Consider the following 13,685-nt stretch of genomic DNA (forward strand, 5'->3'; position numbering starts at 1 on the left):
GCTATTTTCACGGTTTTTATAGTGTCCTCTAGACCAGGGCTTCCCAAACTGTGCGTCGCGACGCCCTGGGGAGTCGCGGCGCTTTCATAGGGGAGTCGCGAGACGATACCCACCGGTCGCCTGCACACGACGTAATGAGTGAGTGCGCTGCGCATGCGTCTCATCACCCCGCTTCTCCAATTTCCCGCTCTTTCGTTTAGTCTTTTGTTTTCGTCGATTACAAGCATTGAAGAATCAGTGTTTTGATTTCAAGTGTGTTCTATTTAAATTGCGCATTGTAAAATGGATAACTTTATTCAAATAAATAGAAAACGTGTTGAAGACTCAGGAAAGAGTACAAAGGAAACTGTAGAAAAACGAAAAAAATACAGAAAATATGATGACCAATATTTAGATTTTGGATTTACTTACGTTAGCAAAGGAAATGTGGAACTACCCCAATGTGTTGTTTGTCATAAGGTGCTGGCAGCTGAAAGTATGCTTCCTAATAAATTGAAACGTCATTTAGAAACAGTTCACAGTAATTTACAAGGAAAACCGCGAGATTTTTTTGCAAGAAAATTGCGAGAACTGAAACATCAGTCGACATCCTTGTTTTCCAGAGCATCTATTCCCTCCAAAGCACTGCTCGCCTCTTATAAGGTCGCTCACCGTATTGCCAAATGCAAGAAACCACACACGATTGCTGAAGATCTTATTTTACCTGCAGCGATTGATATGGTATCAGTAATGATTGGAGAATCGGCGGCTAAAGAAATAAAAAATATTCCTCTTTCTAACAATACGATTAGTCGTCGCATTCATGACATAGCTGAAGACATTAATGAGCAAATTGTGGAAAAACTTTCTGGTTTATATGCCATTCAACTGGATGAAGCGACAGACAGTAATAACGACGCTCAATTAATATGTTACGTGCGGTACATGGAAGGAGCAAATGTATGTGAGGATTTGTTATTTTGCAAAGAAATGACTGATACCGGGAAGGCTAGTGATTTGTTTGCGATCATAGATTCATACATGAAAGAAAATAACATTCAATGGGAGAACTGTGTTGGTGTGTGTACAGATGGAGCTCGCGCGATGTCAGGGCAATATGGAGGACTTCAAGCTCTCATTAAAACCAAGGCACCAAATGCAAAATGGACACATTGCGTCATACATAGGGAGGCCCTGGCTACAAAAAATATTTCACCTGAATTAAATCTTGTGATTGATATAATTATTAAAGTGGTAAACTTTATAAAAACAAGACCCGTGAAGGCAAGATTTTTCCGAAAGCTTTGTGAAGATTTGGGTGCCGAGCATACATCTTTACTTTATTACTGTAACTCTCGTTGGTTGTCGAGAGGTAACGTACTCTCACGTGTATACGAATTAAAACATGAGTTGTACACGTATTTATTGATAGAATCTCATCGTGACGCAGAAAAGTTTAAAGATACTGACTTCTTAATAAAACTGGCGTATCTTTGCGACATATTTGAGAAATTAAATGTCCTTAATAAATCGCTGCAGGGAAACGAAACGCATATACTGCAACTGGCTGATAAAATTGCAGCGTTTAAAAAAAAGTTGCTGTTGTGGAAAAGAAAAATAGAAGACGAGCATGGAAATTCTGACTGTTTTCCAGTTTTAAATGGCTTTCTGCAAAAAAAATCTATTCAAAATCTGGAGCCAAGTTTGCAATTGATATTTATCCAACGCTTATAAACACTAAGCACCCATTTTAATACATATTTTCCAAAGAATGTAAATCAATACGACTGGATTAGAGACCCATTCCAATCGAGCCCAACCCCATCTACACTTTCAACAGTTGAGGAAGAACAGCTATTAGAACTATCTTGTGATACAAGCCTAAAACTTCGATTTGATAAAGAGAAACTATTTCAATTTTGGAGCAATGTATCCCAAAAATATCCTGCTATCAGTACTACAGCTTTGAAGGTTCTTTTACCGTTTACTACATCATACTTGTGTGAAACTGGCTTTTCTGAAGTTGCAGTAATCAAGTCCAAATACAGGTCACAAATAAATTTAGAAAAAAAAATGAGAGTAGCAATTTCAAAACTTCAGCCCCGATTTGAGAAGTTATGCTCAGAAAAGCAAGCTCATCCTTCTCATTAATTGTACTATTATGTTTTCTAATAAATAATAATTATTAAGATTTTATATTCTTTGGAGTTTTCTTTGAATAATGAAGTAATTTTAATGTCTGCTAGAACTACACGCAGGTATCTTCTTTTAGAAGGGCGTCGCAAAAAAATTACAGCCAGTAAAGGGAGTCATAATATAAAAAAGATTGGGAACTCCTGCTGTAGTGGATTTTATCCAGGCCTACAGCACTATTCCCCGAGCGAGATTGCTGTATGTAATTCATTCCTGGTGAATGGCACATTATATTCCTCATTAGATGAGGAATGAAAGTTTAAACAGTGTTTTTCTCTTTGGGCTTTATAAGCCTAAAAATTTCTTCAATACATAATATTGCTGGATGAAGTAGAAAATGTTTCACCCAACGTATCAGCAATACCCTGTATATCACTGATTATTGTGCCATTATTTTCCAGCATGGACAGAGAGTGAGAAGCATATTTCCCATTGATTTTATGGATTTTATCCCAGAATGCTTTTGAGCTAGTGGATGATGTTATGCAAGAAACAAACTTTCTCCAAGAATCCCTTTGGCTTTGCCTTCTTATTCTTCTGGCATTTGCCTTTGCTTTTTGGAAAGCAATCAAATTTTTTGTAGTGAGGTACCTTCTAAAAATCCCCCATGCTTTCTTTTGTGCTTTAAATGCTGCCTCGCAATTCTGGTTCCACCATGGTTTCAGATGTTTTGGGTATCTTGTTAATGTCTTTCCCATTGTTTTCTCAGCTGCCTGAATAATACACAAAGTGACAACTTAAACTGAATCATTAATATCAGCAGTATTGACCATTTCCTCAGTGATGTTAGCTAAAAAGGAAAATGCAGGCCAATCTGCCGTTTCCAGTTTCCAGCGTGGTGGATGGGCTGTTTCACAGCTTTCTCTACCGCGATATTTTAGAAATATTGAGAAGTGGTCACTAGAAAGTGGATTAGATCCAACCTTCCATGTAAATGCTGAAAACAGATTCGGAGTTGCTAATAATAGATCAATGGCAGTGAACGTTCTTGATGGGGCATGGAAGTATGTCACTTCTCCAGTGTTAAATAGATACAGTTGATGATTACCTATAAATCTCTCAATGGCTCTGCCTCAACGATTAATGTCGCGACTGCCCCACATAGGATTGTGGCCATTAAAATCACCAAGTAGAAGGAATGGTGTTGGCAGCTGTTCAACCTAGGCATCCTGTTCATTCTCATTGACACTGACATCTGGTGGCAAGTATACAGAACAAACTGTGACAGTTATGTCAATTGAAATTTCGACTGCCACAGCTTGCAGCTCTGTTGTTATTTGTACCAGTAAGAATGGAATGCGATTTGAAACCAGAATAGCCACACCGCCACTGGCGCGGTTGTGGCTATCATCATCCTTGTGGTAGAGATTGAATCCTTTTAAAGTAATTCTTTCTCCAGGTTTCAGATGAGTTTCCTGGGGTGCCACACAGAGAGATGAGGTAAATGATGTCAAGTGTTTAATGTCAGAGAAGTTGTTGCGAAAACCACGACAGTTCCATTGGATTATTTTATAATCCATTATGTGTTTGAGGCAGCATTCTTAGAAAAAGTGTCCCTCTTCAATTTTACTGCGGATTTTCCTTTTGAAAATGAAGTTGAATGTGTCACCTCCATATTATTCTCTTCGTCAGAGATATCAGAGAACTCACTCATGGATTGAGTCTCTGATCTCTTAGAATTGGAGATGGCTGCTTTTAATTTTTGTTTGTTGAGCGGGTTCTTAGCAGCCTTCTTAGAACCCACGTTTCTAAGAAGGCTGCTACCCCTGTTTTAGGTAGGGGTGTTTTGGTCTTCTTGCTCTCCTTTTCTGCTGTTCGGGTAGATGGTATTAGCAAACATTTTTCATGGCGAGTTAGAGATTCATTTGGTGAAACAGAAATGTCTGTCTGAACTCCACATGTCTTTGCGTATTTCAGAACAGCAGCAAATGTCTTCTGTTTCACTGGTAAATTTAAAGTGACCATGCGTCGTCCCTCTGGGTAAGGTATATTATTCACCGTCTTTACCCGCTGAATCTCTTTCTCTCTTTGCCACGTGGGACATTTTCGGGAGTAGGCAGTATGGGCCTCTTTGCAGTTGACACAGCATGGAGTGGTTGTGCACTCAGTACCCTGGTGGCCTTCAACTCCACACTGTGCACATAAACTTTTGCCTCGACATGATGTTTGGGAATGTCCAAATCGCTGGCATTTAAAGCAACGCAGCGGATTTGGAATGTACGGACGAACCGAACAGCGCAGATATCCTGCAGTAACAAATGATGGTAATGTTGGCTTTCTGAAAGTAAGAATGAGATGTTTAGTTGGTATCAACTTGCCATCACGACAAATGAAAGTGCGTCGTACAGCAATGACTCCTTGATCTGAAAGACTGATCTGTATATCTGATTCGTCTTCAGACATCAGATCAATCTCGATTATCACCCCACGTGATGAGTTTAGACTTCCGTGTGGGGTGACAGTGACTTCCATGTCTCCAAGTGTTTTTGTTGCCAATAGATTTACTGTTTGTTGAGGTGAGGCTGTTTCTACCAGCAGGTCCCGACCTCAATTTTTGTATCTTTTTCAAGTGCCCAATAGTTAATTCAAATATTTTTTGAATAAGAAATGGAGAGCATTTTGACAGTGGTTTATCACCAGTCGCATGAACTATCAAGTAGGTTGCAGTGATGGAAACGTTGGTTGTTACTGGAGGTAACTCATCCCTGTTTAGTTTTAAATTTTTGGAATCTGTATTTAGACAAAACAATTCAGCTCCTAACGACCCCACCCACCACGGGGCCCAACAACGCGATGCCGGCACATGGGAGTCTCCCATAGACCGTCACACCAGGGTTTCCCAGGAGCAATACCCTCACAATGCAGTCAGGAAGAGCACATCTTGTCTGATGTGTCTGCCCGGTCTGCATCGANTGTTGGGGACGTTATGTTGCCCCTCAACTACCAGGATCCCCCTTTCCGGCATACGGGACATCACGCACGGCAAACACGTGGGTGGGCATTCAGATCCCAGGGATGGTAAAAAAAAGTTACTAAACCATCTCTGGGAGGTCCCCTCACCACAGACAGGAACCCACACCGAGGGGGACCAGTGGAAGAACCACAGCCAATAGAGGAATCAGACCTAGCCACAAAATTATTGGCAGTAACCACATTTGAACGAGAACAAGATATTACAGACGCTCAAAGAAATGATCCAGAATGGAGTGGACTCTATACTTATTTATTGACTGGGAACTTACCTAATGACCCAGCCTTAGCCGCAGAAATAGTAGGTAAGTCTTCCCACTACCGGCTAGTAAATGATATTTAATATTATAGCCAGAAAACAGACGAAACTGGAAGTTATCGACCAGTAATACCTCATGACTTGAGAAAGGATGTACTACATGAATTACATGATCATCCAACCGCTGGCCACTTATGTGTATGAAAAACTACGAAAAAATACAACAAAGGTGCTATTGGCCCAAAATGAGAAAGGATATAAAAGAATATGTACTAGGATGCCATACATGTCAGGTGACAAAATTTGACCAAAAGAAAACGGCAGGACTAATGCAAGTCCCAGAAGTAACTGAACCAGGAGAAAAGATAGGAATAGATATAATGGGACCATATCCAAAGTCCAACAAAGGTAACCAGTATCTCCTAGTTATGATTGATTACTTTAGCAAGTGGGTCAAAATTTTTCCTCTGCAGAAGATTACTGCAGAAACAGTGGTGAGTTGTATGTATAATGAATATTTTTGCAGATATGGCATGCCAAAAATATTAGTATCTTATAATGGGCCACAGTTTATTTCTCACCTCCTAGCGGAAGTTTGTGAACGTACAGGTATCAAACATATCCTGACAACACCGTATCATCTGCAATCAAATTTCACAGAATGGATAAACCGCACCTTAGGATGGATGATTGCCGCATATATAGAAAGAATTCACAAGGAATGGGACATCCATATCCCAAAATTAGAACTGGCATTAAGAACTACAAAACAAGATTCCACAAAATATACGCCAGCACATCTTCATCTTGGGAGAGAGATTACACTCCCATGGGATCGCCTAACTTCGTATCCAAGACGCCCTACAACCATTCAAGAAAAATGGGCAGAATTACAAAGTATAAGAAAAAAAGCCCGAGAAAACGTGCAAACAGCACAAAAGAAGCAAAGAAGGGCGTATAACTTAAGAAGGCGGCCAGACACATATAAAGTGGGTTATCTAGTAGTATTAAAAACTCACCCTATTTCTTCTTCCAGCTGCCGATTCAGCGCAAAGTTAGCACCTAAGTGGGCAGGACCGTACGAGATTACCAAAATCATCTCACCAGTTGTTTGAGATCAAGGATCCTCACACTGGGGCCAGCCATTACAAACAACACATCTCCAACTTAAAACGCTACATGCTCTTTCCGAGGAGGCAAACCGTAACACCCCTACCGCAAACTGATGGGGGTAACGCTAGAGAAACACCCTCCGGGGAGAGATCACCGTTAAACCAAACACCTTCACCGACCGTTCTGAGAGCAAGACCTTCAGGAGTTATTCAACGACAACTGACGCAACTTCGACGAATCGATTACCGACAAATTTCCAGTCTTACCAGGAAGCCAAGGAATAAAAGTTAGAGAAAGATACAAAAAGGTAAAACGATATTTTTTTTTCAGGTGGTCGCTGACCAAATTGTAATCTAAGGGGTCCCTAGAAAGGGAAAGGAAATTTGGCAAACGGGGGGAGAAATGTTAGAAAAAAAAAACTAAGTTTTTCTCACGGTGAAGGACTGGAATAACCCGTACTAATACAAATAACCCGGCTAACGATACTTAGATAATCAGTCCGTAACGAAAAAAAGTAAGTAAAAAGATAGAACAAAATTATGGGGTTAACTTTGTACCCTATTCACGCCATTGAACAGCGTGAAACTGGAAAACCCTTAGAACATCAATAAAAAATATGTCTACAATTCCCCGAATTGTATCTTAAGTTAAAATAAATTTAAGAAGGCACCGAGTCACTCCCGCTTATATATCAATTTATTGTAAAGGGATGTAATAACTAAATCTGGTAGCAATTGTATAAAAGGCGCACTCCTTCTGAAGACAGAGTTGGAATTTGGCTTTAAATGGAAAGAAAATTAACATTCTCTTTAATCTAAAGGGGAAGGGGTGTAAGGAACCAAGTCCGGGCGTTATTTTTATTTTGCTTTTATTATATTTTGTTTGGGGCTTATGTTTAGTTAGGACAAAGGTTTCCTCACCCGTCACTTTAGAAAGTTAAAAAGAGAAGATAAAACCAACTCACCAACGAAAAAAAAAAAAAGCGCCATAGCTAGCAACTGCACTCACGTGCATGCCTGAGCGGCAGATAGTAAGCCCACACTGAAAGGGGGGGGAAAGACTCCACAGACTTTTAGGAGACTTGTTAAACCTTAAAGGAAACATCCCGATAATTGTTCTCGAAAAGACTGTAAGAGGTTAACAAAGTATTGTTGAAAATTAAGCTACCAGATAAACAAGAAAAAAGTGAATGTTACATATAAGTATGTAAATGAGGGGAGTCTCTCACTTAGAAACTGTGACGTCACCTCAGACTATAAATAGCGTAGCTTAAGTGAAGAAAGCAGAAGTGAGCTCCTGAAAGGAATAAGTGTAGTCTGCTAGTAGCAGTGAACGAGGTGTCCAATAGGAAATAGTCCAAAGCGATTGCAGTTTTCGATTTGTGGATCAAGGAATAGGAAAGTCTTGAGTTGGAAAAAGGTTCCTAGTATAATTGAGGTGACAGTTAGGATTTGTAGTTGTAAGAATTTCTGTACCTTAAGTTAAGGATTAATTTTGTCAGAATTCCAAGGGGAATAGTTCTAAGTTAGAATAAGATTGAATTTTGTTGGGTTTGATATTTTTTGGATTTTATTTGATTGAATAAATTTGTTGTTTGTTATAAATATTGTAAATAGTTATTCCTAAATCTTTATTAAATACTTTTATTGATTTTTACTAACTTGTCTTTAACTTATTTCGGTGCACGCGAAAAGTCCAGGCCTGGCAAACTAACAAACAAGAACCCGTGTAAAGTACCCGTTAGGTACTGGCTCTTTCCAGAACGAAATTCGTTGTAGAGCGATAAGTTAAAAATAGTACTTTACAAAGAAAGTAGAAAAAAAAGGGGATTAATCGACATAGGAGGAAAAGCATTGAAGTTTTTGTTTGAAACTGCTACATCTGAAGATATAGAAGTTTTAAATGGAGAAATTACAAATATCAAACATATTAATAAAAGTATAATTCATTTAGTGCAGTCACAAGCGACTCTTCTAAATGATACCTTGAGAATAAGTAAGAACAACAGACAGAAAATAAATGATTTATCAAGGAAGCAAGATTCCTTCGAGAACTTATTAAAAATGTATCGATATAATTTAGCATTCGAAATTATCATGAAAAATATAGAATTTGCGATGCAAGAATTTCATACACAAATAATCGAATTAAGAGAAGCTATTGACGTTTTAGGGCAAGGAAAATTAAGTTCCTATTTTATCTCAAAGGAAGTGATGTTCCGTACGTTACGAGAAATACAACTATAACTTCCGGAAGGTTATTCATTGATAGAACAAGTCGAAACCGACACGCTCTTTAAATTTTACCAGTGGATTACTACAATTGCTATCGCACTTCCAGGAAAATTTAGAATTTTTGCAAAAACGCCATTGAAAACTCCAAGTGGATATTTCGATGCTTATGAAATTTTGAAATTACCTACATATATTCCTACATTGAAAGCTTATGCATATTTTAAAACAAAATATCCTATTTTAGCATTGTCAATGGATCGTCAATCGTACATGTTGTTACGTCATCACGAATTGGCTGTTTGCCAAATGTCACAGTTTGCTGTTTGTTCACCAGATATTCCAATATTTAGAGCTCCACATCAGAGCTGTGAATATTCGTTATACATCAAAAATGATCAGAAGGTTACAGAACTTTGTTCCAAGGAAATTGTAAAGGATTTTTATCCAATTTTTAGAAGAATTGATAAGCAAGGAACAGGGGTACTTTGTACACCCTCTACACTAGTATTAGCAGTGAAATATTCTGCTAAACCGAATAATTTGCATTCATTACCTTCTACTATAAGTAAATTCAATAATGTTGGAATAATACAATTGCCAAATACACGTGTTGGATATTTACCTGGAATTATCCTCACTTCACATTTTCACATGAGATCAACTGTTCTCTCAAGAAGCAGTCCAAAGTTTATTATACCTCTGATTGAAACAATACTTTCCAAGATAGAATTAGAGAAATTACAAGAGAGTCTAAATACTACAGAGAAACCTAAGAAAAAAAAAAAGAGTTCTAAGAAGCAAAACGATGATGATATTAAAGTAGCAGAAAAATCATACGAGCAAATAAAGAAGGATTTGGATATGTTATTAAAAGAGAACGAAGATCTTTCAAATTCAAACACTCCAACCATTCCAACCACGACCTTATGGATTATTCTTGGAAGTATAGGAATATTAATGCTACTCATCTACGCATATTATACAATCAAGCATCATTGTTGGAAACGAAGATTAGAAAAGAAAATAAAGAAAATGTCACAACAAGACATCCCATTTCAAGAAATTCCTCCAAGAAATAATATAATGGAAGAAAAAGAACCGGAAATAGTCGGATGGTTGGTTAATTTTTATTGGCACAAAAGCCATGCAGGCTATACTGCGCCACAACACATGGTACAATTGAAAGTAGAAAATAAATAGAGGAACATATATACACATAAACGAAACATCACAGTTTAACCATTAAAAAGCCAATGGTAATATAAATATAAAATCTAGAATATAATAAATAAATAAGTAAACGAACAACAACAAAAAATATATACAATAATTTAAATATGCAACTGAAAGTAAATAAAACTTTACAATAAAGAAATCACCAGATTTCCCTATACATATTAATGACTTTTAGAAAGTCCAGTATATTATCCAGATTTGGCCTCTGGCCCAAGATGTCTCTAAAGCTTGCATTTTCGAAATGCTGTCTACGACTCTGATCAAAAGCAACATAGTTGCAAAATATGTGTTTAACACTTACAGCACAGTTGCAGTGCTGACATACTGGTTCGTCATCTCCCTTCAAAAGATATTGATGAGTCAGTCTTGTGTGTCCAATTCTCAAACGAGTAAGGATAACCTCAGATCTCCTATCATATTGCCTATTATGAGTCCAATTTTCTACCAAAGGTTTCATCTCGTGAAGTTTATTGTGGATTTGTGCATTCCACATGATTTGCCATCTCTCTGCTAGTCGTTTTTTAACGACTAGCTTCAAATGACCTCCTTCAATACGCATTGTATGCTGTGAAGGACTTGCTGACTTAGCAGCTGTATCAGCTTCTTCATTACCTCTTATACCCAAGTGGCCTGGGACCCAACAGAACTTCACAAAAAAATTTCTCCTAGTGAGATGACAAATTAGTTTTCAAATTTTAATAACTATGGAGTAAGAACTATGTTCATACGAAATCAAAGCCTGAAGTGAACTAACTGAGTCAGTGTAAATCACGCAGCAACGATGACCTTTCCAATGTATATACTTTAAGGCTAAATAAATAGCCTGCAACTCCACAGAGAAGATGGAAGAATTCAGTGGTATTTGTTCTGCCACAATTTCATTCTGGCAAACAAAGGCTAAGACAACAAAGTTATCCGATTTGGATCCATTGGTGTATATAGGAATTAAATTACTGTTACAATGCTGAATTTCTGCAAAGTGCTGTCTATAAACATAGTCTGGGGTGGTTTCTTTTGGAAGCTGCTTTAAGCTTAAATCAACATCGATCAGTGAAGTTGACCAAGGTGGAATACTATTAACCTCAACATGTGAGATGTTGCTTGTGTCTAAGTCAATCATGCTGCTTACATTCTCAATTCTTATGTTGAATGTGGGGACACAACTCGTCCGAGCAACAAATAATCTTTTCAGCTGAGTATCTGGACAATCAGCTGTAAGTTTTTTCTGTGATTTTTGTTAAATGTAATAAAAAAGAGACAACTGTTCTCTCCTGAGAGATAGTGAAGGCTCATAAGCATCCACATACAAACTTTGAACAGGGGAAGTTCAAAATGCACCAATGCACAAACGCAACGCTTCATAGTGAATTGGATCCAGCATCCGAAGAGTAGATTCTCGCACAGAGCCATAAACAATGCAACCATAGTCCAGCTTAGAGCGGACAAGGGCCCTATAAATCCTGAGCATCAAAACTTTGTCTGCTCCCCAGGATGAGCAGCATAGTACCTTTAAAAGGTTTAAAGATTTTAAACATCTACTCTTCAGGTTGCGCAAGTGTGGCAAAAATGTCAGTTTTTGGTCGAAAGAAACACCCAAAAACTTAGTCTCATTCACCATTGAGATTTTATCCCTGTTTAGGTAAATTTCCGGATCCAAATGCAAACCACGTCTTCGACAAAAGTGGATGCACGAGGTCTTCTCCATGTTAAAACTAAAACCATTAGTCTTAGACCAATGGTCTATGCGATTTAGGGAGGTTTGTAGTTGTCTCTCGATGAAACTCATATTACTAGACTGACAGGAGATCTGAAAGTCATCCACATACAAAGAGTGTTTCACACTGGGAGGGAGACGGTTAGCTATGCTGTTAATTTTAATTAGGAACAGAGTCACACTCAAAATAGAACCTTGAGGAACACCTTCTTCTTGTATGAAGAGCCTAGATAAAGTGTTGCCCATTCGAACTTGGAATCTTCGATTCTCTAAGAAGTTTTTTATGAAAATTGGCAAATTACCCCGCAATCCGAAATCGTCCAGATCACGGAGTATCCCGTATCACCAACAGCAATCATAAGCCTTCTCTATATCAAAAAACACAGACACTAAGTGCTGTCGTCTAACAAACGCTTCGTGAATAGATGTTTCAAGGTTTACTAAGTTATCACTGGTACTTCTGTTCCTACAAAAACCACTCTGATGTGGTGAAAAGTATTCATTTTTCTCTAAGAGATACATCAGACGTCTGTTTACCATCCTCTCAAAGAGTTTACACAGGCAACTTGTCAGAGAGATTGATCTGTAATTAGAGGGATTCTTGTGATCTTTACCAGGCTTGGGAATGGGAATAATGATAGATAACCTCCAAGAGTCAGGGAAAGTATGTTCTGTCCATATTCTGTTAAACAGACACAGGAGATGAGAAAGGGAATTGTTTGACAGATTTTTAATCATGCTGTAGTGAAGGGCTTCCCAAACTGTGCGTCACGACACCCTGGGGAGTCATGGCGCTATCATAGGGGAGTCGCGAGACGATACCCACCGGTCGTCTGCACACGACGTAATGAGTGAGTGCGTGGCGCATGCGTCTCATCACCCCGCTTCTCCAATTTCCCGCTCTTTCGCTCAGTCTTTTGTTTTCGTCGATTACAAGCGTTGATGAATCAGTGTTTTGATTTCAAGCGTGTTCTATTTAAATTGCACATGGTAAAATGGATAACTTTATTCAAATAAATAGAAAACGTGTTGAAGACTCAGGAAAGAGTACAAAGGAAACTGTAGAAAAACGAAAAAAGTACAAAAAATATAATGACAAATATTTAGATTTTGGATTTACTTACGTTAGCAAAGGAAATGTGGAACTACCCCAATGTGTTGTTTGTCATAAGGTGCTGGCAGCTGAAAGTATGCTTCCTAATAAATTGAAACGTCATTTAGAAACAATTCACAGTAATTTACAAGGAAATCCGCGAGATTTATTTGCAAGAAAATTGCGAGTACTGAAACATCAGTCGACATCCTTGTTTTCCAGAGCATCTATTCCCTCCAAAGCACTGCTCGCCTCTTATAAGGTCGCTCACCGTATTGCCAAATGCAAGAAACCACACACGATTGCTGAAGATCTTATTTTACCTGCAGCGATTGATATGGTATCAGTGATGATTGGAGAATCGGCGGCTAAAGAAATAAAAAATATTCCTCTTTCTAACAATACGATTAGTCGTCGCATTCATGACATAGCTGAAGACATTAATGAGCAAATTGTGGAAAAACTTTCTGGTTTATATGCCATTCAACTGGATGAAGCGACAGACAGTAATAACGACGCTCAATTAATATGTTACGTGCGGTACATGGAAGGAGCAAATGTATGTGAGGATTTGTTATTTTGCAAAGAAATGACTGATACCGGGAAGGCTAGTGATTTGTTTGCGATCATAGATTCATACATGAAAGAAAATAACATTCAATGGGAGAACTGTGTTGGTGTGTGTACAGATGGAGCTCGCGCGATGTCAGGGCAATATGGAGGACTTCAAGCTCTCATTAAAACCAAGGCACCAAATGCAAAATGGACACATTGCGTCATACATAGGGAGGCCCTGGCTACAAAAAATATTTCACCTGAATTAAATCTTGTGATTGATATAATTATTAAAGTGGTAAACTTTATAAAAACAAGACCCGTGAAGGCAAGATTTTT

The 13,685-nt window shown here is 38.3% G+C and overlaps 4 protein-coding genes across 4 annotated transcripts; 2 read left to right on the plus strand and 2 right to left on the minus strand.

Annotated features, from left to right (window-relative positions):
- Window positions 1-282: 282 nt before the first annotated feature.
- LOC111637299 (zinc finger BED domain-containing protein 5-like) lies at window positions 283-1,713 on the plus strand. The gene has a single exon (XM_023382773.1). The coding sequence runs from the start codon at window positions 283-285 to the stop codon at window positions 1,711-1,713; it is 1,431 nt and encodes a 476-aa protein (XP_023238541.1).
- Window positions 1,714-3,867: 2,154 nt separating this feature from the next.
- LOC111637300 lies at window positions 3,868-4,644 on the minus strand. The gene has a single exon (XM_023382774.1). The coding sequence runs from the start codon at window positions 4,642-4,644 to the stop codon at window positions 3,868-3,870; it is 777 nt and encodes a 258-aa protein (XP_023238542.1).
- Window positions 4,645-10,123: 5,479 nt separating this feature from the next.
- LOC111637301 lies at window positions 10,124-10,441 on the minus strand. The gene has a single exon (XM_023382775.1). It carries the CDS (start codon window positions 10,439-10,441, stop codon window positions 10,124-10,126), a length of 318 nt encoding a protein of 105 aa, XP_023238543.1.
- Window positions 10,442-12,693: 2,252 nt separating this feature from the next.
- On the plus strand, window positions 12,694-13,680 carry LOC111637302 (SCAN domain-containing protein 3-like; the record flags this gene model as incomplete). Its single annotated transcript, XM_023382776.1, has 1 exon — window positions 12,694-13,680. A coding segment is annotated over exon 1 (987 nt), but the record flags the coding sequence as incomplete, so codon positions are not given.
- Window positions 13,681-13,685: the final 5 nt, after the last annotated feature.

Source organism: Centruroides sculpturatus, unplaced genomic scaffold, assembly GCF_000671375.1.
Source record: "Centruroides sculpturatus isolate CEXI.00-Female unplaced genomic scaffold, Cexi_2.0 scaffold1056, whole genome shotgun sequence".
In the NCBI taxonomy this organism is placed as follows: domain Eukaryota; kingdom Metazoa; phylum Arthropoda; class Arachnida; order Scorpiones; family Buthidae; genus Centruroides; species Centruroides sculpturatus.

Excerpts from the sequence above, each read along its gene's own strand:
- LOC111637300 (XM_023382774.1), bottom strand. The coding sequence starts at position 4,644 with ATGGAAGTCACTGTCACCCCACACGGAAGTCTAAACTCATCACGTGGG.
- LOC111637301 (XM_023382775.1), bottom strand. The coding sequence starts at position 10,441 with ATGAAACCTTTGGTAGAAAATTGGACTCATAATAGGCAATATGATAGG.
- LOC111637299 (XM_023382773.1), top strand. The coding sequence starts at position 283 with ATGGATAACTTTATTCAAATAAATAGAAAACGTGTTGAAGACTCAGGA.